The 22,522-nt window shown below is 42.2% G+C and overlaps 5 protein-coding genes and 1 long non-coding RNA gene across 11 annotated transcripts in view; 2 read left to right on the top strand and 4 right to left on the bottom strand.

The window, feature by feature from the left end:
- Positions 1–998: 998 nt before the first annotated feature.
- spz3 (Spaetzle domain-containing protein 3) lies at positions 999–7,190 on the bottom strand. The gene is made up of 5 exons (XM_002051830.4): positions 5,677–7,190; positions 2,999–3,132; positions 2,399–2,523; positions 1,497–1,970; positions 999–1,431 (listed from the first exon to the last, which is right to left on the bottom strand). Exons 1-5 carry the CDS (start codon positions 6,641–6,643, stop codon positions 1,275–1,277), a joined length of 1,857 nt encoding a protein of 618 aa, XP_002051866.1. The 5' UTR covers positions 6,644–7,190; the 3' UTR covers positions 999–1,274.
- Positions 7,191–11,435: 4,245 nt separating this feature from the next.
- On the bottom strand, positions 11,436–15,450 carry LOC6628428 (ring canal kelch protein). Of its 4 annotated transcripts, none has more exons than XM_032438459.2 (7): positions 15,413–15,450; positions 14,868–15,190; positions 14,379–14,547; positions 14,154–14,316; positions 12,582–12,715; positions 11,858–12,522; positions 11,436–11,793 (listed from the first exon to the last, which is right to left on the bottom strand). In XM_032438459.2, the coding sequence occupies exons 2-7, from the start codon at positions 15,029–15,031 to the stop codon at positions 11,517–11,519; spliced, it is 1,572 nt and encodes a 523-aa protein (XP_032294350.1). In that variant the 5' UTR covers positions 15,032–15,190; positions 15,413–15,450; the 3' UTR covers positions 11,436–11,516. The 4 variants fall into 4 exon arrangements, with proteins under 4 accessions (XP_032294350.1, XP_032294349.1, XP_002051867.1 ...); XM_032438458.2 differs by having other exon boundaries at positions 15,340–15,442; XM_002051831.4 differs by having other exon boundaries at positions 15,284–15,441.
- Positions 12,806–13,309, bottom strand: SmE (Small ribonucleoprotein particle protein SmE). Its single transcript, XM_015173328.3, has one exon. It carries the CDS (start codon positions 13,190–13,192, stop codon positions 12,908–12,910), a length of 285 nt encoding a protein of 94 aa, XP_015028814.1. The 5' UTR covers positions 13,193–13,309; the 3' UTR covers positions 12,806–12,907.
- On the top strand, positions 13,373–13,883 carry LOC6628429 (mitochondrial import inner membrane translocase subunit Tim13). Its single transcript, XM_002051832.4, has 2 exons — positions 13,373–13,607; positions 13,683–13,883. The coding sequence occupies exons 1-2, from the start codon at positions 13,455–13,457 to the stop codon at positions 13,779–13,781; spliced, it is 252 nt and encodes an 83-aa protein (XP_002051868.1). The 5' UTR covers positions 13,373–13,454; the 3' UTR covers positions 13,782–13,883.
- A 26-nt stretch (positions 15,451–15,476) lies between the features above and the next one.
- LOC116651655 (uncharacterized) overlaps positions 15,477–22,522 on the top strand; it is a 98,222-nt gene continuing 91,176 nt past the window's right edge. For 2 of the 3 annotated variants that reach the window (XR_004304669.2, XR_004304668.2), the window contains exon 1: positions 15,477–15,604. This is a non-coding gene — a long non-coding RNA (uncharacterized lncRNA). The remainder of the gene's footprint in view (positions 15,605–22,522) is intronic. The other variant, XR_004304670.2, reaches the window with a different exon arrangement.
- Snoo (Sno oncogene) overlaps positions 16,215–22,522 on the bottom strand; it is a 107,343-nt gene continuing 101,035 nt past the window's right edge. The window contains exon 2 of the mRNA XM_002051833.4: positions 16,215–22,146. Within this exon, the coding sequence (XP_002051869.2) occupies positions 19,417–22,146 (2,730 nt within the window). The 3' untranslated portion in view covers positions 16,215–19,416. The remainder of the gene's footprint in view (positions 22,147–22,522) is intronic.

Raw genomic sequence — 22,522 nt, 5'->3', positions numbered from 1 at the left:
CAGTTTTGTGTGGCCATTGCTGTGATTGAATACGTGCCGGGCATGGCCAATGCAAGACCAAGGGTTCTTTTTTTTACGACCATTCCGGACGAGAAGCGCAAAGGCATCTGCGGGTATCTACGCTGCGTGCGAGTGAATATGTTTTATTTTATTTATGAATCGCACTCAAATAAACGCTTTATGAAACCGTTAAAAAGAAAACGGGTACTCATAATATGGGAAAATTAAATGCTTGACTCGGACCACCATTTCAAGTACTTCAAAAAAAGCTTACTGCATTAAGCTTGAACTCAAATGCAAGCTCCCCACATCTCACACGAAAGCTCAGAGCTATGGCACCCGGCCAAAGCTTGTCGAGTCATCTTAGCCCTAAGCTAGCTTTAAGCATAGCCCGGCTTACTGGTTCGTTTCCCGGACAACTTTTTTCTGTTTGGGTGAAAATCCCGAAATAAAGTAGATTTTGGCCTGACGCGATGTGATGTGAATGCATTATGATACTTATAATGAAATCACATGATATCGTATAATATGATTTGAGCTGAGATTATTTCATATATGATTCGAGCAGAGATGATTTGGTATAATAATATAATATATAGGATTTTTATTATATGCCACAATAACCTAAATGTTCAGAACTGGCATTATGTCATTATAAATGTAGCTTTCAATAGACAAGGCATAATATAACTGGGCATTAGCTAACCAATTCATTTAGGTACATCAAAAGAGAACTGACAAAAATTGTGAGTCAAAGCAAAAGCCTTGTTTCTTGCGGCTAAAGGAAAATCCAGAGATTATTCCACATAAACTCTCAAGATCCTTGGAATACCGAAATTGTTCCACATAATATGTCAAGGTCCTTTGACAACACAAAAAGAATCTAAATAAAAAGTAACCTTTGTTCATTCAATTTGATCGTTTAAATGTTAAATTAAGTCATTAAATTAAAATCGTATCCAGTTCATTTTGTAAACAATTTCAAAAGTCTGCTCTGCTTGATTTTTAATTAATTTTATTCACTTTTAATCGCACGACAATTACAATTACGAATTACAACAACAAATGGAGTCGGATTAATCGCGATATGGTTCAGATGGGATATGGCTTGTATAAAAGCTTAAACTTAGACAAAAGTACCTAGAGCTAGGCGTAATTTAATTGTTTAGGGTCTACTTAAGAACAACTAAAATACATTCAGTGGCATTCTATTTAACTCCTTCGCACGCCTTTGCTACTGCTACTACACGTAGTTCATGTTGGGCTGGACATGCTCAGGGATTGCATCGGCAGACACAGCACGAAGGAAACAGGAACCAATCCATAAAAATGCCCTTGCAATCGTTGTCCGGATCGTAGGCCAACAATCGATGCCATTTGTATTTCTGCTCGCAGCCGCATTCGCCCTCGCAGCGCGATGTTTGCGTATTGCTGGGGGAACGGATACATTACGGATTAGATACTACTCAAATGACAGCTCTATGGGCATATGCTACCTGCAAACCTCCTGGTGTATCGCCTGCTCGAAGTGCTGCGTGTTGACAATGGCGCGTATTTTGCCCGCCGAGTTCGAGGCCCAGTAGGGCGTCACAATCTCTATTTTCGACTCGCATGCATCGAGTCGCCCTGTGCCCGAGCTGCCGTTCGCATTGCCCGGCACATTGCTGGCCCGGCTGCCGGCGCCTGCTCCGCCTCCGGCGGCTCCACGGTTCCGGTTGTTGCCAGCTCCGCCCGCTGCCGCCTGCCGCTTCTTGCGCAACTCCCCGAAGTAGCTGTCGCCCGCCTCGCCCGCTGTTGCCGCATAGGCGCCGGGCGGTATAAATATGTCCGGCTCGTCTATGAATCGACGCTTGCGCACCTTCGCCTGACCCCCGCCCCCGCTGCCACCACCCTCCATGTTCATCTCAAAGTCGCCGTACATGCGGCGCATCAACGCCTTGTTGTCGTCTATGAAACGCTCGATTTTATCGCTAAACAAGAAGAAGAAGTTTTAGTTAATATAAAGTATAGAATAGATTAGATTAAAAGTCGATAATTATTAGTGATGATATATGCACCATCCAACCAAGATACTTTTTTTATATATTGAAAAAATGATTATCTTTAAGATACAATTTTTCGATTTGCATCACATATTTTATCCATTGGGCTTTAAACAGTTTTAAGCTAATGAGTTAGTTTGCGACTTAAACTTTTCCTTGAGCTAATTAAAAGACTAACTAAACATTGAAAAATACTGAACTCGATTCCAATTAAATAGAATGTTCCAAATTAGCAAGTCAAAATGAGATGTCAAATTGATTTCATCAAGACTCTGAATCATAATTTATGCCAAATATGTTAGCCAAGAAAAACCACAAACCAATTAAATTCTGTTACCGATTCGAGAGATACTCACATGGGATAGCTATTGCCGGCGGTGGGGCAAAAGAGCTGATGATAACGCTTGATGCAGGGCACGCCCTTGATCACATCGCCTCGAACATCCAGGCCGAGCGCCACCGACAGCGCCGTCCACCAGATCTAGAGAGGCGGGAGGGGCAGAGAGAGAGAGAGAGAGAAAGAGAGGGGGAATTGGCATTAGCATTGGGAATGTTCGACCTATTAAATGACTCAAGTTAAGACATAAAAGTTTCATTTAATATCATCATTCAGTCGAGTCGCGAGAAGGCATTTTTTTTTTTAGAGTATCGGAGAGTCGCTTGGTGCTGCGATTGGCATGATTATCAGCACACCTCTTGACGAAACGAACTCGCGCGACCTTCGTGCGCCAAAAACAACATAAAGAGAAGCACACACACACACAGATACACACACACACACTGTCAGAGATCGTCAAAGTTATTTCCGCAAATGAGCAAACTCGATCGATATACTTACTTGCTTGTTCCCAAAGCCGTAATCGCAAAACGTATTGGAAAACACGCGCGCGTGTCCGTTTTGGAGTCGTTTTTGTTTATTTATTTTTTATTTTTTTTTTCGATGGGGGTGTACTTACCGGAATCTGCAGAAATGAGCCATTATTTGATTTGGGATAGGAAAACAATGGAACGACCGGCACGCTGCCGTTCTTCAGGAAGATGGGGCCCTGTATGGGCGTTACGCTGGGCATCGGGCTCCTGTTCGATTTGTCTGCAAAAAAATGATGAAAAATATATAAATGCATACCAAATTGTAAATTAAAAACTGCAGTTGAGTCATACGAGGACAGTTTGGCTTTTGCTGCTGCATCGAAAGAAAAAAAAAACCCCCGAAGACATAAAATAAATTGCTGAAAATAAAAGTAATGTAAATAATTGCAATGCTGCATACAAATCGCACTGCACAGTTGACATATAAATTATATGAAATGCATAAGAAAATAAAATAAATAACAAAAAAACAAAAAACTGAGCCACTCGCCTGGCATTTGTAATGCCGGGCCATGCCGAAGACGGATCTTGGATCTTGATTAAACGTATCGAGCCGTGAACTGTGCGTGAACTTTCCCTTTCCCTTTTCATGCATATGTGCACGTGTGCAGGGATTTTTTGGCGAAAGGATTGTGCGCATAGAATTTGTGTTGCCGTCGAGTGGGTTTCACTGTACTTCGCAACTGTTGCCGTTACATTACATGTTGAACTCGTTTCAGTTTTGTATGTTGCTCGCACGTCGCAAAGGTGAAACCCAGCAAGAGCCAAAAATCAAAATCTTGAACAATGCGACCATATATACAAGTGCACACATATGTACTTCATCTTATATAGATGCATGTGCACATGTCTGACTGTGTGTATGTGTGTATCTATGTGCTCGTCGCGTGTGCACGTCTTCGGCGTCATTTAAGACAAGTCGAGGGCCCCGTTGAATGGGGCCCGACTTCTTGCATAATAATAATAATACACACATACTCTATATGTATACCCTGTCATACTTGAGCTTGAGCCGCAACAACCTGCCAGTTTGTGCCACAAAATGAGCTGAGCTGAAACAAAGAGGCGCCACGCAGCACAAACATAAAAGATGAAAATAAAAAGCAAAAGTGAATTATCAAATGCGCTGACAGTTTCTTGTGTCTCACAGAGGAACTGTCGCTAGCTCTATTATCTGTGTTGTTGTTGTTGTTGCTGTTGTTGCTGAAGAGGTGTATAAAAAACAGCTATAACAACTGATACATAAATCGCGGTGCGTGTTAGTCAGCGACAGCTATAAAAGTCAAACACTGGCCATTACTGTCCAAGGCGACCTTGCCTGAGCGGTTTGTAGACCTTTGACCTTGCTCCGTCTACTTGTAGTAGTTGTAGCTATTTGCTGTTGCTGCTTCTTCTCTCTATTGTTGTTGTTGTTCCTGTTGTTGTTGTTGTCTAACAGCAATGTGCAGAAGTTGCTCCCAATTGGAAAGATACACACAGAAACAACAAGCTAACAACTATGCGAAGTAGCAAACTAGCCAAAAAACACACACACACACACACACACACAAAATAAATAAAAAACAAACAAAAGTAAAGCTACAACAAACAATTAACATAAATTTTTGGTGGTGGTCGGGGGAACCGTGTGAGAGATCCAATACCATCCGCCAAATACCAAAACATTCATTCCATAGACACCGATAGCTCGTATGAAACAGCAAAACAATTTACCAGTCTTACGTGCTTGAATTTATATTAAAATTTTTGGAAGATTTTCTTTTTTTGATATTTTAATAATATATTAATATAATTGAATATGCCCAATAAATTTGTGCTCATTTTTCGGGCATGGAGAATTCTTTGTTATTTTCTTTTTCCATATTCAATTATTCTAGAGTTGATTTTATGAAGAGAAATTTAGAGAATATCCAAAGACAGATTTTAATTATAGAAATAATCAAAATCAAATAAGAGTTCTTCAGCAAATAGTTAAAAATTTGATTTTTAAGTTCATATATCATTTATAAATCATTTAGTTACTAATAAATTAATTTTTTCTGCAAGACTTTCGTTTAGAAAAGAATTTTTTAAAAATGAATTTAATTAAATTAAATAATTTCTAAATATATATATTTACTTTGTAAATAAATTTAAAGATTATTTATTCTCATTTATCATTTAATAACTTTTAAATAATTTTTAAATATGCATATTTTTATTAGCACATTAAATTTCAAGAGTATTTTTAAATAATTGTGATGTATATACTTTTATTAACTAAATTTAAAAATTCCTTATTATTTTTAAATGAATTTTTAAATTTTATTGGTTATAAAAATATATTCTTTGACATCATAAAATCATTTAACTTTTGAAATATCAAATTATCCAAGGCTTATAAAAAAGTTTATATTTTTTATAAAACCAAAAATCTTTAAGCAAAGACAAGTAATTTAATATAATTTGAATTAATTATTGTCTTGCAGAAAAAAAAGTACCTTAAGTTAGTTCTTGATAAATTGAAAATCCTTTGTGTATTTCTAAAGTGTTCTTGTCTGCGAGCGTTCAATGTAGTTGCAAGCTATCTAACTGAAATTTGAATAGCAGCTACTATTTGGCATTTAATGAGCATTAAACAAATATTAATGCATTTTACATAAATTAAACTCTTGCTAAGTAAACCAAAAGAAAACCTTTTGGCAAAGAACAACTTTTCTATTATTGAGCACTTTTTCTTTGAGTGTATTTATGAATAAAAATATTATATAGATTTTACACGCACCTTTAGCCTGCGTCTCGGCGTCGTAGTACTCGCCATCATCCTCCTCCTCCTCCTCCTCGCCCTCCTCCACATCGTAGTCGAGCACGGCGTGCACCTGAGTCCTGGAACCCTGACCAGCCTGGACACGCGTAAAGCCCGGCGCGCGTTCCGGATAATTATCTGGCGGCGCGACGCCATATGTGGCCGCTGGCGTCTCCGTTTTGCCCGGCTGCCTGCCACGCTGTTGTGTGTGGGCGGATGTCGGAGGTGGATTTGGATTTGGCTGCTGCTGCGGCGGCTGCTGTGGCTGCTGTGGCTGCTGCCTGCTGCCAAAGCCGGTAATACTAAAGCTGCCGCTGTTCTTGCTAAAGCTGGCGCTGGCGCTGGCACTGCCCTGGACATTGTAGTATTGTTTCTGCTGTTTAGGGGCGGGCGCCGCTGGCGCCTGACCCGGATAGCGACTGTATGAGCCCTCGGCGGGACCGCGGCCCGCGGACTGAGTTAGCTGCACTGTGCTGTGGCTCTGGCTCTGACTGTGGCTGTGGCTCTGGCCCGCGCTGCTCTGGAACGTGACGCTGTTCTCGTTGGTCTCCAGTTGCGCCTGCTGCACCGTTTGCTGCTGCTGCTGCTGCTGTTGCTGCTGTATGTGGTAGACAGAGTTGCGAGCGGCGCCCGTGGGCGGCAAATAGGCGGTGCCCTGCTTGCGCCTGCTGCCGTACGGATAGCCAGGCTGTGGCTGCGCAGGCGTCTCCTGCTGCTGCTGCTGATGCAGCGCTGGTGTGCCATAGGGATTGTTCTTGAAGTAGTCCGTGGCGCCCGGAGCGCCAGCTTCCGGCGACTGTTGCTGTTGCTGTTGATGATCCGCCGGCGAGTAGAGCAAATTGTTCGTATTGCTGGCCAGCTGGTGTATGGGATGTAGCGGGGCCAGCGTCACGCCCCAGGGCTGAGCTAGTGCGCCAAAGGGCAGCGAGAAGTTGGCCAGCGCCATGTGTGTCTATGTGTGTATGAGTGTGTGCTGGTGGGTCTCTGTTATAAAATCGCAGCGCGTTCCAGGTTACGTAAATTTAATTGAAGCTTCCGTCACAGCATGATACGAAAGACTTAGGCAACGAACTTGCTGGCTAACCTACATATCCGAATGGCCCGACAATAAAAAAAATCGACTCAAAACAAAAACAAAGAATATGTCGAACCAGAACCAAATCAAGCGACAGCTGAAAAGCGTTTTGTGGAGCGCGCGCGCTTTAAATGATTTATGCAAAAGGCAAATCTGTGGCCTCCCCTCCCCCAGCGACAATAGCGCACACAGATGGAGACACACACACACACGCGAGCGCAGCGTCTCTTGCGAGTTATGTAGTATATAAATATGTGCAAATGTTGTTGCTATTGTTGTTGTTGTTGCTATTAAGGTGCTAGTGCTTGGTGTGTTAATATTAGTTGCGCGGTTTGGTGGAACTCGGGTAGCCGCGACTCTTGTGCTAAAAAACCATTCACGACAAGCTGACAATCGAGACTGAGCCGTTCTCGGCGTGCGCCTTTAAAAAACCTTAATGGGAAAAATATATACATTTCCAGCCAGCCTCAATACTCAAGAAAGAAAACAAAAACAAAAAACCGACTGACTTTTAAAAACAGTTGCTCAAAATATGAGTGAGCGGCCGCCGTACTCCGCTCCACTCAGCGACGTACGTTTTTTTGAATGGCAAAACGAAAAATAAAACAAAACCGGAAAAATATGCGAATCGATCAATCCGATCGTTGTATGCTCTCCTAGACCATAAAGTTGGAAACTTTAGGGGTTTGTGCTCAAAACAAAATACTGCACTGAGCAAAATTGTTGGTTTCTAGCGATTTTCAAAAATTATAAATACTTCTTCTTGTTCTGATTTATGATTTTTAATGATGTAAAACAATTAAAGCGCAGTTTAAATAAATATATTTATATATATTATCTTACTTTGTAGGAATATTTTTAAATATATTTTCAAAGCATTTTTTCCAAAAGTTCCAAAGAACACTATGAAAAATTATTTAAAATTAAGTCTAATCAGACCAATTTAATTTCTACGATAAAATCTCAAGCTTTTCCAAGCAGATTATATTTCCTTAAAAAACTTTAGTACATGTTTTAAAATTGTTTAAAATTTCAAAGGTTTTCAAAAAAACTCTTGGGGATACTTCCATAAAATTGTTCCCGATAATGCTCTTTGATATTTTATATAAAATAATAATAATTAAAATTTTAAATATTAAATTTTAAAAATTGTATTTAAAAAAAACACAACAAATTTCTAATCTTCAATATAAAAGATCAAAAAATATGTCAAGCATTAAATATTTATAAACATTTGTTTTAATTAAATATATCATGTCAAAATTTAGTTACATTAACAAAAACTTTGAAGGAATTTGGTTTAGGCTTAGGGCTTAGTCTGAGGGCTTGGCAGACTATTTGTCAGATAATTTGTGACCTGGGCCAATGTTTTGGGTTGACTCGCTGCAGCAGTTGGTTTTTTTTTTGTTGTTCCATTTTGGCGACTCGTTTGTTTCATTTTCGAAAAGCGCATATTAATCACCAAACCAAATCGTCGTTGTCGTCTTGAAGGCAATGAAAAGCAAAAGTATTTTTGAAGTGGGCTTGAAAAAAAACAGGTTGTGAAGAGCAGCAAAGAGTAACGTTTGCTTAAGAGAGCAAATACTCGCTCTAGCTCTGCCTCTGTCTCTCTCTCTCTCTCTGCCTCTCGCAAGAGACGTCTCTCTCTCTTGAGAGACTTTGACCAGAACTAGAGTCTAGAGATTACAGCGTTGGGTTCTGCAGCGTGTGGAGGGGCATCTTTCAGCTATGTCGCCGTAATGCCGAGTGCATTTGGCGATGAGCTAGTGCTCATGATGATCATAATGATCAAAATGATCATAATGATGATGATGATCATAAAGATGATGACTCTAGCCGCGAAGGTGGGTGCTTAGACAGCTGTACGAGGGCGTAGACACGTCTACGTCACGCCAGCTGAGACAGCTTCCATTTGCATATTAACACCTCTTAACTGGAGCAGCCCCACTCCCCCCCCCCCCCCCCCCTCTCTCTCTCTCTCTCTAACTCTATATAGACTGTCAGTCTCTCTCACACCTGTTTGCCAATCGCGAGCTGTCAGTCAGAGTCCGTTTACGGAAACGGATGCATTAGCTAACTTGCCAGATGATCTTATCTTTCACATGAATGTGTCAGGGAAATCCGCCCTAATGAGCACCCAGCTCCTGTTGGGCACGAATCTGTGTAGTGATTCACACCATAAAAAAACTATTGATAATATTCATTTATGCCAGTCGGAAAACCTATAAATGGCACATGAATTGCTTGGGCTGTGGCCCAATGGAATGTCAGAACATTGCTTTTCGAAAGGTTCAAACCAATCTTTTGCTGTTTAGCCAGAGATAAAGCGGTTCGCCTTTGTAGCCCCTATACATGGATATACATATGTAAATGGGTTCAAGTTAACTGTAGCACATGGGCTGGCCAGCTGTCCGGCTATCCGGCTGTCCAGCTGTTGACCAAGAGTTGACCACGCCATGGCCATGGATACATGGCTAATAGCAGGCATTTTGTTTTATGACGGACAACGCTGACCAAGCCCAACAAATATCGCACATTCGTTGCGACCAGGGTTGGTTCAACTAAAGCTCGAAATAAACAATTGTATTTTGTATATGCAGGCCTTAAATCTCGCCTGACTCGTGAACCTGTTCAAGCTTTTGGCTAGAACTTGTCATATTGTATACAATTTAGGAGTAACCTAAAATAAAGAAATTTCCGACTTAAACCGATTAGATTCAAATCAACTTTTAATAGAAAACTTGAAGTTGAACTTTTTTTGTCAGTGCTGGTTCGATTCAAGTTCTTGGTTCCAGGATTTGGTTGGAATTTGTGCTTGCACAAAGATTTTCACGCTCAACGTAATTTCAAAGCTTTTAACAAAAACGAAGAAGAGTTGAACTTTTTTTAAAAAATTGCTGGTTCAATTCAAAGTTGAACCCTTTGTTTCGCCTGCTCGTGAACTTCCTCTAGGTTTTTGGTTCGTTAAATAGCTATTTCAAATATAATATTTGGGGAATTAATTTAAGGACAAGGTATTATATGTTATATAAGTATAGAAACGTCACAAATTGTCCGCATTTGCCAGCCCTAAAATCGATCTGCTTGAACATATACCCACATACTTATGCATTATGGATTGTTTGAATAGAGCCAAAGCTAGAACTAGTTTCCTCCGAGTACTCGCACATAGTTGGCCCCAACACACAGAGTGACAAAGGCAAGCGCCAGTTTATGTGCCTTGCCTTTCCCTTTTTTTTTTTTATGGATCACTTCTTGTTAATTGTCTGAACTTATCTTATCCACTTGACAATCCGCGAGATCAACGAAAATAAAAATTAAATTAAAAATGACATTCTGCTAGCGCCTGTCGCGGCCTGGGCGCCCTCAGGCTTTTTTTTAACAAACAAAAAAAAAGTGAGGGGTGGTAAGGGAGGGAGGGGGGGACGTCGCCTGTCAAAACTAAATACAAACACAACATGAGATACTGTATAAAGCTGGCTGCCTTATCGAAATGTGCTCTCGAGCTTTGGCCTTAAGTCGTTAACAAAAAATTTTAACTGCCAATCTTTTGTGCAGTCACAATAAAATAAAACGCCAAACATCAAGTGTTTGTTGTTTGAATTTCAATTCCTATACCGATTCCCGAGCTCCGCGACGAATGACACAAAATATGTAGAAGGGATCGGGCGGGGAGGCGCCTTAGATGCCATAGTCGTTGATCGATTCGATCAGCATAAAATATAAAAAGAGGAAAAAAATCGCTTTAATTAGAACCAATTTAAAGCGTGGACCAATTTATCAGAAGCATTTTGAAAAGTAGTTGAAAACCAGTTGAGATCAACTTCAGCGCCATGTGCACACCTCTCTAGACGGTCGAACGCTGAGAGGGGGCCGTCCGGACTCTACATATATTACTATAACTCAAGCATTGGCCATTATAAGTGACTTATTATTCTAGCCCGTACTGAACTGAACCGATCTGAAATGTACCTTTTACGCATTTGTTTTTCTTTGTCAATTATGCGAGAGGTGTGGACCCCAGCGCCAGGTTCAAGTGCACAGCACATTCATTGTTTGTTATATATATAAAGTCAAGTTATTTATTTGTTACTAAACGAATCGATTGTTAGCGAGAATTGTTTGAGTAATAACTAGAAATTCAAGTGATTTTCAAAAGCAGCGATTCAAATTCGGAATTCCAATCTGTATTACCACGAATCGAACCTTGAAGGGCCTTAGCGGCCGGGCAAAGTAAAAAGATTGGTTAAACTTAGAATTGAAATAAAAACTAAAATTGAAAAAAAAAAAAAAACAATAGAGAATTTACGTATGCGGAAAACAAAGACGAGGCATAGCAATGCCACGAAATAGTTAGCTTCCAAAAAGTTCTTTCCTTAAAAAACATTTTGCTTACTAAGATGAGTTTATACAAACTCCTGGAGCCACCCTCGCATGCTTGAACTGAAGCCGCCGCCCAACACTTTCAGCTTTACACACAAAGACACAGGGAAACGAGTTAATTATTTTGGTTCTTGGCAACCAAGAAGTTGGCTAACAAAAACAAAAAAAAGAAAAAAACTCCGACAATAATTTTCCAATCATTAATTACCTTTCCATTTCTGGTGGTTACCTTGTGCGATGTCATAAACTTGACTCCGAATACCATTTGCAAATGGCCAGCTGGGATTATGATCTGAATTTTATTGCCAGCTGAGAGCTGCTGGGCAATTGGAACTACAAAAATTTCTGTCTAATTGGTAACTTAGTATCTATCATATTTTGTTTTGCTGGGCACGCCCGGCGCTTGTCCATTGCTCGCCAGGCTTTGGCTATGACTGTGCCCGTGCCCATGCCCGTGGGTGGCGGCCAGAGTGTAAACTTCATAATCGCTGATCGCGAAATTGTAATCGCCAAAGAGCGTCACATGTGCGGCGCTGGGTCCGTCGTAGGAGTGTGGCAAATTGGAGTACGAGTCCGTGTTCACGTTACAGTTGCTGGATATGAGCAGATCGGCACCAGCGCCAAATATGGGACCGCAGCTGTTCGGTTATGGCATGGATTAATAGCAGCTTTTTAATAGATCAACTCTTGACAGTCACTTACTCTGGATGATAGCAGATGGCATATGGTTTCTTGACGATATCAAATTTGGCGGGCTGTTCGCCATTCGGTGGATTCAACATGAACAGGAATGCGCGCTCCGAATGCAAATAGCCGCCCTTGCGACTGGTCTTGGCCCAGGCGACATCCGTATAGCCACCGCTAATCTCGCCATGTGCGCCCAATCCAATAACCATGCACGGGGCGACGCCATCGCAATAACGATGAAACGAGCTTGAGCCAAAGCCGTGCGTCGAGGCGCGAAAAACCAAGCGCCAGCTCTGCTTGGGCACACCAAACCAGCCGTTGAGTATGCCCTGCAATGGCAGCTTATCGTTGCGCAAGATTTGCGAGCCCGGAAACATGTTGACCGCAAGGCGCGGCTGCAGGCGCTTATCATTGTCCACCAACTTATTGGGATGCAGGGCAGCGTAGCGATAGCGTTCCAGCGAGAGCTCCATGGGCACAGCGCCAGTGGGCTCCACTTCCTCGGCAAACACCTGGCTATCGATCAACAGCAGGCGCACATGCCCCATCACGCCGCTCAAATGCTGACAGACGCGAGCACGCTCTTCCTCGGTCCAGTGGGCTGTGGGCTGGGTGACGCCCGCCTGGTATTTGGCCCAGGCTAAAACACAGCGCCACACCTCCTCCTCCTCCAGGCAGAACTGAAAGTGAAAAACAAAGTTCATATCAAGAACGAAGATAAGTTCAAGGTTGCGCCTACATAGTCCGATGATATGATTTTGATGAGCGCCTCCTTGGTAAGTGTAAGAAACGAGTTTGTTTTAACACACTCGCCGGCATTCTCTCCGATATAAATGATGCAGCGCTCCATAAACGAAGCGGCGCACTTGGCACCTGCAAAGTGGATATAGACATGAATAATTGGGACATTTAAGCATTCAATTCACCTGAGCTGTGCCACACGTTCCCATTAAAAGTCGCCAGTTTCATATAAAAGTTGTTTCATTTTATTGTGGATAACCTTTCGGCTTACAATTAAATCACTTATGATGTATGGTTTTTTTATTAGTTTTACGAGAATTAAGCCTAATCCTTGGACGGGCTGACATTCTGTATAAGCGTTATGTTGTCCCCCTTGAGCATGATGCGGCCAAGATTCTTGCGTTGGCGCGTTTTAATATACACCTCCTCGGCATCATCCAGCACCAGATTCATGTACTCGTCAAAGCCCACAATGTGGCCCTCGATGCGCAGCGATATGTTCTCGTAGAGCCACACTTGGACGCGCGAACGGCTTTGCAGGTAACGAAAGATCAGGTTGATGGGCTGCACCATCACCTTTTGCACCTTTGGGTTGCCTTTGAAGGACATTTTGGTGCTTTGTTATTGACTTTAGTCTACGTTTAATATATTTTTTCGCAAAAACGTTTTCTGTTTTTTTTTCCCTGCTGCTGCCGGCGTCTTTTTCGGTGAGCAAAAGTATTGTGATCGATACTATCGCACCTGAAACCCTAGTCACGAGAAAACACGATAGCCTAGTAGGCTAATATCGATAGTTGAATACAGGCCGGTTGCGTCAGAAGATCTCGGTTTGAGGAATTTGAGAAGTTTTTGCCTCAAAATAAACAAAAACATGGCTCACACCGTTGATAAGGGTGAAATAATGGACCAAGTGAAGCAACAAATTGCGGTTGCAAATGCGCAAGAGTTGCTCACACAAATGACCACAAAATGCTTCAAGAAATGCATTAACAAGCCAGGAACATCGCTTGACGCATCTGAGCAGGTATGTTCGCGAGCCTATGCCACATTAATGTCTAAAAATCGGTGCTCTGGAATGAACCATACTAATTGTTTCTAGAAATGCGTGTCCCTGTGTATGGACCGTTTCATGGACTCGTGGAACCTTATTTCGCGAACCTACGGGCAGAGGTTACAACGTGAACAATCAAAAATGTGAGCAGTTAATGGGGCCTACGACTGCGCATTCAACTAATCGTTGTTATTAGTTTGTTCAACTTAGTTTTACCTGTTGTATAAAAAGAGAACCATAAAAACTAAATGTTTAATACATGTTTTGCATTTTGGTGGGTAAATAAAAACGTGCCATAACAATAGTATCGAAAGCAGCCACATGATGCATTCAATAGTTTGTTATGATTAAAGCATCGATAGTTTTACCATCGCCAACAGCTGTTTTTTTTTCTAATCGATATTAGTGCGACTCTGAAAACTCGCGCGTGTTGAATGGCAAAAGTGCCTTTTTTATATCGAATAGCCGCGGCCGAAATAAATTTATAAACCGAAAATACACAATTTTAAAGTAACGCACCTGCTTTCTCGTGAATATCCATGACTGCGGTCAAAAAAGTGCATGCATTATCTACAGACAGTGTGGAAATAACATGATCCTCGCAAGCTGCACGCAGCTCAAAGACGCCCATGTCTTGAGCCAGGGTTAACATTTCGAAGACGCGATAATCCTGCAGCATAAGCTGTACAAAAAGATAAATGCTGGTGAGTATGTTAGATTAGGCGAATTGGGTATGCTACCAACCTTTGCAGTGTACACATACAATATAAACTGTCGAAACAATTCGGCATTAATATGCGGCAATCGTATTGCAGTCGGCGTGCCAGTGCCCGGTGCCGCCGGCGAGACTGTGCAGCCCGGAATGGGAATCCGGCAGACCTCACCGCGCTTTGCGGTCTTAAAGCTCTTGCAGCTAGTATTAAAGAAAACGTTAATTAACTTATCAAATCAATCAGTGTGCGGCACGTGCTAAAGCCGCAAATGACTGCACGCAGTCGCGCAGTGCAGTGCCATAAAAGGAGAACCAGTCCAATCAGACTGGGCCCAGACTTAAGAATTGCGACGTTTCTTCTCGCGTGACACGACCGAGCACGATGAAGTAACAAACAGTTAAATGTCGTGCGTGTTACCGTATTACATTTGTGGAGAAAAAAAAAACCAATTGGTAACATTTGTGCGCAATATAAAATCTAATTAGATTGCATCGTATTTCGTATTGGACTGATAACTAACCGCGCCATAAGAATGCTTCTGTGTGCGTAGATCTTCTCGTCGTCCCGACCACATATAAAGACCACATCGGCGCTGTCCTGATCCTCGCACAGTCGCTGCAAATCTTCAATTAGCTGCGGCAATCCGGCCAAGGCGGGATCGCTGTGCGGCGAACGTGCGCTCATTTTCAAGCAAGCGATGTGTTTCCTTTCCTTCTTTTTCCGTTTTTCGTTTTTGGTTTTTCTTGTTGCGGATTTTGTTTTTGTTCTGTTTTGTTTATGTTTTCAGTTCCACGTTCCGTTTGCGTGCTCGAAAAGAGCGAAAACCGGTTTCGCCAGAAAACGCTAAAAGACAACACGAAACAAAAAACAAAAAAAATAAAATAAAACCCACGCCACAAACGAAAATCAAGTCGACTAAAAGCAATTAGACTGCACTTTGTGAACTCTGCTGCCTTTGATTAATATCAAATAGACTTTAGCTTAAATCACACAGTTTAACTAAAGTTCTTTTCACTTCTTTACAGCTCCCCCCCTCAAAAAAGAAAACTTTGCTGTCATGCGCACGCGCCGCGTTCCGTGTGGCTCGCTCGTTGAGACTGAAGAAGAGCAACTGAAGCGACCGAGACCCAGCGATTCCATGCGGCACACTTAAACAGGCCCTTGCCCTCTTTTTTTGCCTCCTTTTTTTTTTCATCTACCGCATGCTGGAGCTTGCGCTTTCTCTTTGGCTTTTGCAAGAGAGTTTTTTGGACAGAGGTAAGTGAATTTCATATTTCCTTTATTCAATTACATATAAGCTAAGTTGTTTTTCTTGTGAATTGAACTTTTGCTTTGGAATATCTGCTCATCTATTATTAACTTGCTTAAACAAACTTTTTCCTTTGAGCTTAAAGATTGTTGAATGACACTTTCATTATGGTTTGACCTCCTTTGACCTTTCAATTTGCTTTGAATCAAATTTTATACAGTTTTGTAGTTTATTTTTGCTGTTTTCAATTATTTGAATTTCTAAAATACGTTAGCAAGCAGGAAATTCGCAAAGCGCCATCTATCAGCTAACCGTGCAAGTGCCGCATAGTCGGGGTACTTTTGTCAAGAGTAGCAGCCAGGCCGAATTGCCGCCATCTATTGACAGGTAGTCGCGTTAACGGGTTGAGCAGGCAGGGTTGTTGTATTCGCTAAAGCCGTTCTTCATATCCGCTCGAAAGTATGCAACATAAAAAGACTGGCAAATCGTAAGCGCGCCGCCCAAAAGCATGCCGCAAATAATTACAAAAGACTGCAACAAATTAAAAATCAAAAAAATATTGTAATAAAAAATAGATTTGATTTTATGTTTTTCAAATATTTATTATGCATAATATTTACCGTTTTGTTGTTGTTTGTGTATTTTGTCTTGACTTTACATATGTAATAATTTTTCGCTTTTTTTTCGTTTTGTTAGTTTTTTTATTATTATTTTTGTTAATAATTTTGTTTTATTTGTTGCTGCACTACTTAAATATGAAACGTTGAAGTCAAATTGTTGTTGTTGTTGTTTGTTGTTTGTCCTCTAACTGTTTAATTTAATTAAACTTGGTTTTTTTTTTTTGTTTATTTTAATCGCATCCGTTGACCGTTTCGTCCACAATTTGTACATTTTATTTGCATTCTGAATGTCACATAAATAAATAATAGTTAATAATAATTATTGTAATTATTATGCAATAATCATAATAGTAATAATAATATATTGACAAGACGCCGATTTCTGTATATGCATGCGTATTTGTTAATAACTAATGCCATGTATTAATTGTTGTTGTTGTTGTTTTTGAATACATTTTTTAACAATATTTATTTTGTTTTTTCAAGCTTTTAATTTTTTTTTTGGGGCTCATTTCTCGTTTTTTTTTGTGCTTGTTTTTTTTTTTTTTTTGTAAAATTTGTTTTATATATTTTTGTTAATAAAATGATTGTTTTTTGTTTTATTTTTTCGTTTAATAATTATTATTTTGTTAATAAATATATAACTGTTCTTTGGGTCGTTAGCAAAAGAAATAATTGTACAAAAAACTGCAAAAATTGTTGACGTTTCGCTGCGCATTTATTTTTATGCTCTTTATTTTTGTAATTTGTAAAATTTGGCCTTTAATATATAAAAAATGTTGTGAAAACCGTTTTGATTAACCTTCTTGTTAGTTTTTCCTCTTGTTTTTCCTTTTGATGATTTTCTAATTTTTCACTTTAGTTTCTGGTTCTGTTTCTGAGTGAAGGGCGGGGGGATGGGGGTGGAGGGAGATTGTTTCTGTTTTCTGTTGGAATTATTTTTGTAAATGAAACACAAAATGAACATAAATAATTAATGTACAATAATTTGTTGTTTTTTCTTTTATTTTTTATTATTTACCATTTTTGCATAGCAATTTGTAATTCGTTTCTTTGTTTTATTTTTATTTTTTTGTTTTCTCATTTTTTTTGCGTTTAATTTAAATAACTTTTTAAATTTGCATAACAATTGTTTATGGTTTTTTGTTGTTGTTGTTGCTGTTAAACTGTAAATGTATATATTTTATTTTAATTGTAATTTCCATTTGTTTATTAATAAATGTTTGTTTTTTTTTTTATTTTTTTTTACAATTTTACACGTTTTCCGCTGGCGACGCTTAGGGCTAAATTTGAATTTTGGTTTAAATTTCATTTATTTTTTTGTTGTTGCTTCGAAATTCTTTATATTTTCTTGGTTTTCTTTTAGAAAGTACAAAAAACACACACAGGCATATAATGAAAATTTAAAATTTAGTTTATGAATTGGCTCTGTGCGTTCGATAATATAATATATATGTTTAACAAAAGTTTATAGATTTTTGAAATCTGTGCTCGCGCGCTTTCGCTTGGCTCTTGGCTTGGCTACAATTTATCAGCTGCTGCTGCTGCTGCTGCTGCTTCTTCTTCTCCAAAGCAACATTCACAAAGAGTGTTGGCAACGAAATCGAAAGTACGTTACATATCGATAGATCGCTTTATCGATTCATCGATAGAAATAATATTTACAATAACAGTTACGAGTATTTGCCATTCGAATGGTACAAAGACAAAGAAGAAGTTGCTTAAAAACTACGTTTAGCATTTGTTGTTCTTATTTGTTTTTTTTTTTTTTTCATATTTTTGTTAATGTGTTTCGTTTTTAGAAACTATTTAACTAAATGCCTACAAAGCAAAGCTTACAGTGTGAAACAGAAGACTACAATTAATTAATCTGTTGAATTAGACGCTATAATAAATATTAATGTTTATATGTATTTATGTTTAGATTGTTTGTAAATATGTATGTTGTATGTGTGTATATATATATTCATATATAGCATAGATTTTTAGTTGTATAGACTTGCTCAATTTAACGCGGCAACTTGTTCAGTGTTGTAAAACATTATTTTCTCTTAATTACGTTACGTTACGTTAGTTGCGTTACGTTTCGTTAAGATTTGTTTAGCAATTCGTTTACGTTTTTTTCCTTTTTCCTTTTTGTTTTTATTTATATTGTTTAATTTAATTTTATTTTTTTAGTGGTGGGTTCATTTTGTGTGTGTGTGTATTTCTCTCTCGCTCTCGCAACGCTCTTGCTTTAACCGTTTGTTTTTTGCTTCCAACTTAAAGTTAGAACTAAACTTAAAAGGCATAAAAGTACAGTTAGAATTAGAACTTAAATAAATTCAAATAAAAAATTAAGGGGTGGAGATGGGGTAGGGGGGTCTGTAAAACTGCCGCTATGCGGAAATCTGTGCCAAGCAGAAAGAAAGGGCAACACTTGTCAGTGTTGAATAATTTGCTAAATTTTGCCAGCCTCGCTTTGAGTTAATTTCTTTTCTTTTTCTCTTCATTTTCTCTTTAAATGTCTTCGAAGTTTTCGTTTAAGCCTTAAACTTATTAGATAAGGTCTAAAATTATGTTAAATTATAAAATCATTAATAATAATTAATTCAAAAAAAAAAAAAAACACACACGCATCAATTGTGGTCTCGCAATATACAGAATCAAGTTTTCTTTTTTGTTATTTTTTGTTATTTTTACTTTTAAATTTTAACTTTTATTTTTTGTTTTGTTTTTAGTTTTTTTTTTTTTGTTGTTTATTTAAAGCTTTGGTTTCAATGTTGATAACTTCTGCAGCAAAGTTGAAGAAATTTTTTTTTAACAAAATAATAGTATAACATATTTAGAATTAGTTTCTATAGAACAGAACAAATTTGGAAGCCTAACAAATTTTGTGTTATACGTGAGATCAAAACAAGCTATACAAAATGTTTAGAGAAAGTGTTGAAAAATGTCGTGTGTTTTCTTTTTCGTTTTTATCGCAGCATACCCTGCGATAGGGTATTTCATGTGCGTTAAGCATTGAGCATAATTTTTAAACATTTTTTGTTGGTTTCTTAAAGATTTAAGCTAAGCTTAGCTAGCTTGCTGTGTGTGTGTGTGTGTGTGTGAAAGAGACGACTATATGAGCTAAGTTCTAACTGTTAATTGCAATGCGTTTGCGGCAGCTGCTTGGTGCTAGAAGGGGCGGGGCGGAGCGGGCCGGGCCGGGGGTCTACTTAGACAATTTCCTTTTTGATTTGTAATTCGCAATTCGTTGTTATTGTTGTTGCTGCTGTTGCTGTTGCTGTTGTTGTTGTAATTGGCGGCGTTTGCTTTTTGCTCGCTTTGGTGGCCATTAAAATGGGCGTCGCTGTCGGCGCTGGCGTCGGCAGCGCAGCCACATCGCGTCGCTGGCGTCGCTGCTGCTGTTGCTGCTGCTGTTGTTGTTGGCGCTGCTGCAGCGGCATCTCGTCATCATCCGAGTCTTCCTGCTGCGTTGTTGCCTGCTGCTCTGCTTCCTCTTGCTCTTCTTCCTCCTCCTCCTCCTCTGGCTCTGTCTCCTCGCTGTTATTGTTGTTGTTGCTGTTGTTGTTGTTGTTGTTGTTGTTGCTGGTAATCTTGGCCAGCGCCTGGCTGGCGCACATTTGCGCCTTCTTCATGGCCGACTCATCGCTGCTGTTGCTGCTGTCGAACAGCTGCCCGGCGGTTGCGGCCGAGTCAGGCGATTGGGGCGTGGTCGCTGTGGGCGGCGTTGTCAAAGCGTTGCTGTGCGGCGCCTGCGCCTGCGCCGTGCGCTGCCTTGCCTCGTCCGAATGCTGCTGTGCCCCCATTTCCTCCTCCTCCTCCTCCTCCTCCCCCTCATCCTCCTCGTCTTCGTCGTCATCGTCGCTGGCGCCGCTTTGACTTGGACTCTTGGCATGTCCATTCGCCGGCTTGGGCTTCTGCTGTGCCTGCAGCTTGAGGCGTTTGCATGCCGGCGCCTCCTGCTCCTGCTGTGCAACAGTTGCGCAACAGTTGAGCGGCGTTGGGCTGCGCCGCAAGCCATTTGCCTGCGCCTTGTTGTTGTTGTTGCTGCTGTTGTTGTTGGCCTGATCCTGCGTGAGCGTCTCATTGCTATCCGCCTCCTCGCCGCCCAACAACAGCTCCTCATCCTCCTCCTCCTCGTGATCATGATCGTCGTCCATCTCCTCGTCTAAACGCTGCTCGAGCAACGTTTGCTTCAATGGCACCACACGCAGCTTGTCCAGCGCCTCCAACTGGCGCCGACAATGCTGCAGCTGCTCGCGCAGCTCCGCAATCTCCGTCTCCCGCTTGTGCAGCAGCTCGCCCAGCTGGCCATTGGTATCGCGATACTTTTGATTCTCGTGCAACAGCCGCTGGAGCAGGTGCAGGACACGCTCCCGATCCTTGGCGCGCGTATCGCGCAACGCATCCACGGCCAGCTCCCAGGGCGGCAGCATGGCGGCGCTGCTGTCCGGCTCGCCATTCAGACTGTCGTCGTCCGTGTCCGTCGACAGCTCAAATTCGCTGCCCAAATGCGGCTTCAGATGGCCATTGCCATTCTGGCCTGCCGCCGCCGTCGAGGGCAACTGTTGCTGATGTTGCAGCTGTTGCAACAGTTGCTGCTGCTTGGCGTGCGGCGAGCTGACCACATTGGAGGAGTGCGTGCTGAGATTGAGGCCGCCGGCGCTGGAAGATTGCGTTGGCGAATAGCCGGCCGGATGCGGCGTCTTATAGTAGATCGGCTGCAGTGCAGCAATTGCCGCCGTCACCGGCGGCTGGCTCATCAGATTCTTGTTGATCCTAATGCGACTTGGTTCGTTGTGGTGCTGGTGGTGGTTGTGGTTGTGGCTGTGGTGGTGGTGATTGCTGCTTGTGGGCAGCAGCTTGGCATGCTGATTAACGGTGGCTATAATGTGGCTGCTCGGCGTGCCAGCTCCAGCTGTTCCAGCTGCAGTTGCTCCAGCTGTTGCTGCAACTGTTGTGGCTGCTGCTGCTGCTGCTGCTGCTGGTGCTAGTGCTGGTGGCACCGGCGATGTGGAGGAGGTAATCTCATTGCTGCCCGCCGAGAACTCCTCGGCGGGACTGCGTGGCACATGGCGCGCCGCTGGCGGCAACGCTGCGTGGCTGGGCGGGAGCGGGGGTGGCAGCGGCGCCGGAGCCGGAGCCGGCGCCACCACCAAATGGGCGGGCGCGGGCTTGGGCATGGGCGAACTGCTGTTGGAGCTGTTGCTGTGGTTGCTATTGCTGCCATTCAGCGGCTCCAGGGGCGGGGTTGGGGCGCGCTCCTGTTTGATGTGCAGCTGGAGCTCCTGCTCCTGCCGGAGACGCTGGCGCTCCAGTTCGCGCTCCTTGCACAGTATACTTTTGCGCGGCGCCAGCGCCACATTCGGCTGATAGTGCTGCTCGAAGCGTTCGCGATCCGTGCTGCGCACCACGCGTTCCGGATTCTGCAGCTCCGGCGGCTCCTGGCAGGCATACGGCAGCGAGGACAACGCGCTGAATGCCTGCAAATAGGCAGCGGGCGTTGGCTTTGCCGCACGCCATGGCTGAAACGCGCTGCTTGCCAACGGATGCGTGCCCACCACCACGCGCTCCACACGCTCCCGTTCCCGCTCTCTCAGCTCCCTCTGCTCTCGCTGCTCCCGCTGCTGCTGCTGCTGCTGCTGCTGCTGTTGTTGCTGCATGCAGTGCGCGTACATGATGTGATAGTGCTGCAAGTCCATGGCTGGATGATAGCTGTCCAATGGGGGCGCCTTTAGCTTCTTGCTCGGAATGTCGGCGGCGGCGGCAACGGCAACGACGGGCGCAACGGAGGCGCCACCGCGTTGATGATGATGATGCTGCTGCTTCAGGCTGGCGGGCAGCGTCTGGTGCGTTGACGGCGGCGGCGGCGGTGGTTGCGGCAATGCCGGCGCCACCGAGCCCAGCGGCAACAATCGCGAATCCTCCATCAGCATTTCCGCCTGAAAGCGAAACAGAAAGAGAGAGAACATATTAGATTAGTGCGAGAGAGAGAGAGACAGAGAGAGAAGAGGGGGCAGTTATTAGAAAATTGATCGGCCATAAAAATAGATGCCGGAGAAACCAGTAGCTGGCCATTAATTTGAATTGCCGTCGCCGTCGTCGTCGTTGCCGTCGCCAGCATCGTTTTGGCCGCGGCTAATTATAAACAAACAAGTGCCCCGGCAGGATCACAGACCACGATCCCCGATCCGCGATCCACCCAACCAATTGCCGAGCCACCAGCCTTGCTCGTAACGCCCCGCGGCCATGGCGCCAATTGTCATTCAGACAGGCTGAAGCACTCCAAAGCTACACTGCACAAAATGTTGTGCAACA

Source organism: Drosophila virilis, chromosome 4, assembly GCF_030788295.1.
Source record: "Drosophila virilis strain 15010-1051.87 chromosome 4, Dvir_AGI_RSII-ME, whole genome shotgun sequence".
Lineage (NCBI taxonomy): Eukaryota > Metazoa > Arthropoda > Insecta > Diptera > Drosophilidae > Drosophila > Drosophila virilis.
Note: the sequence above shows the minus strand (reverse complement) of the source record. Positions and strands in the feature narration are given on the sequence as shown.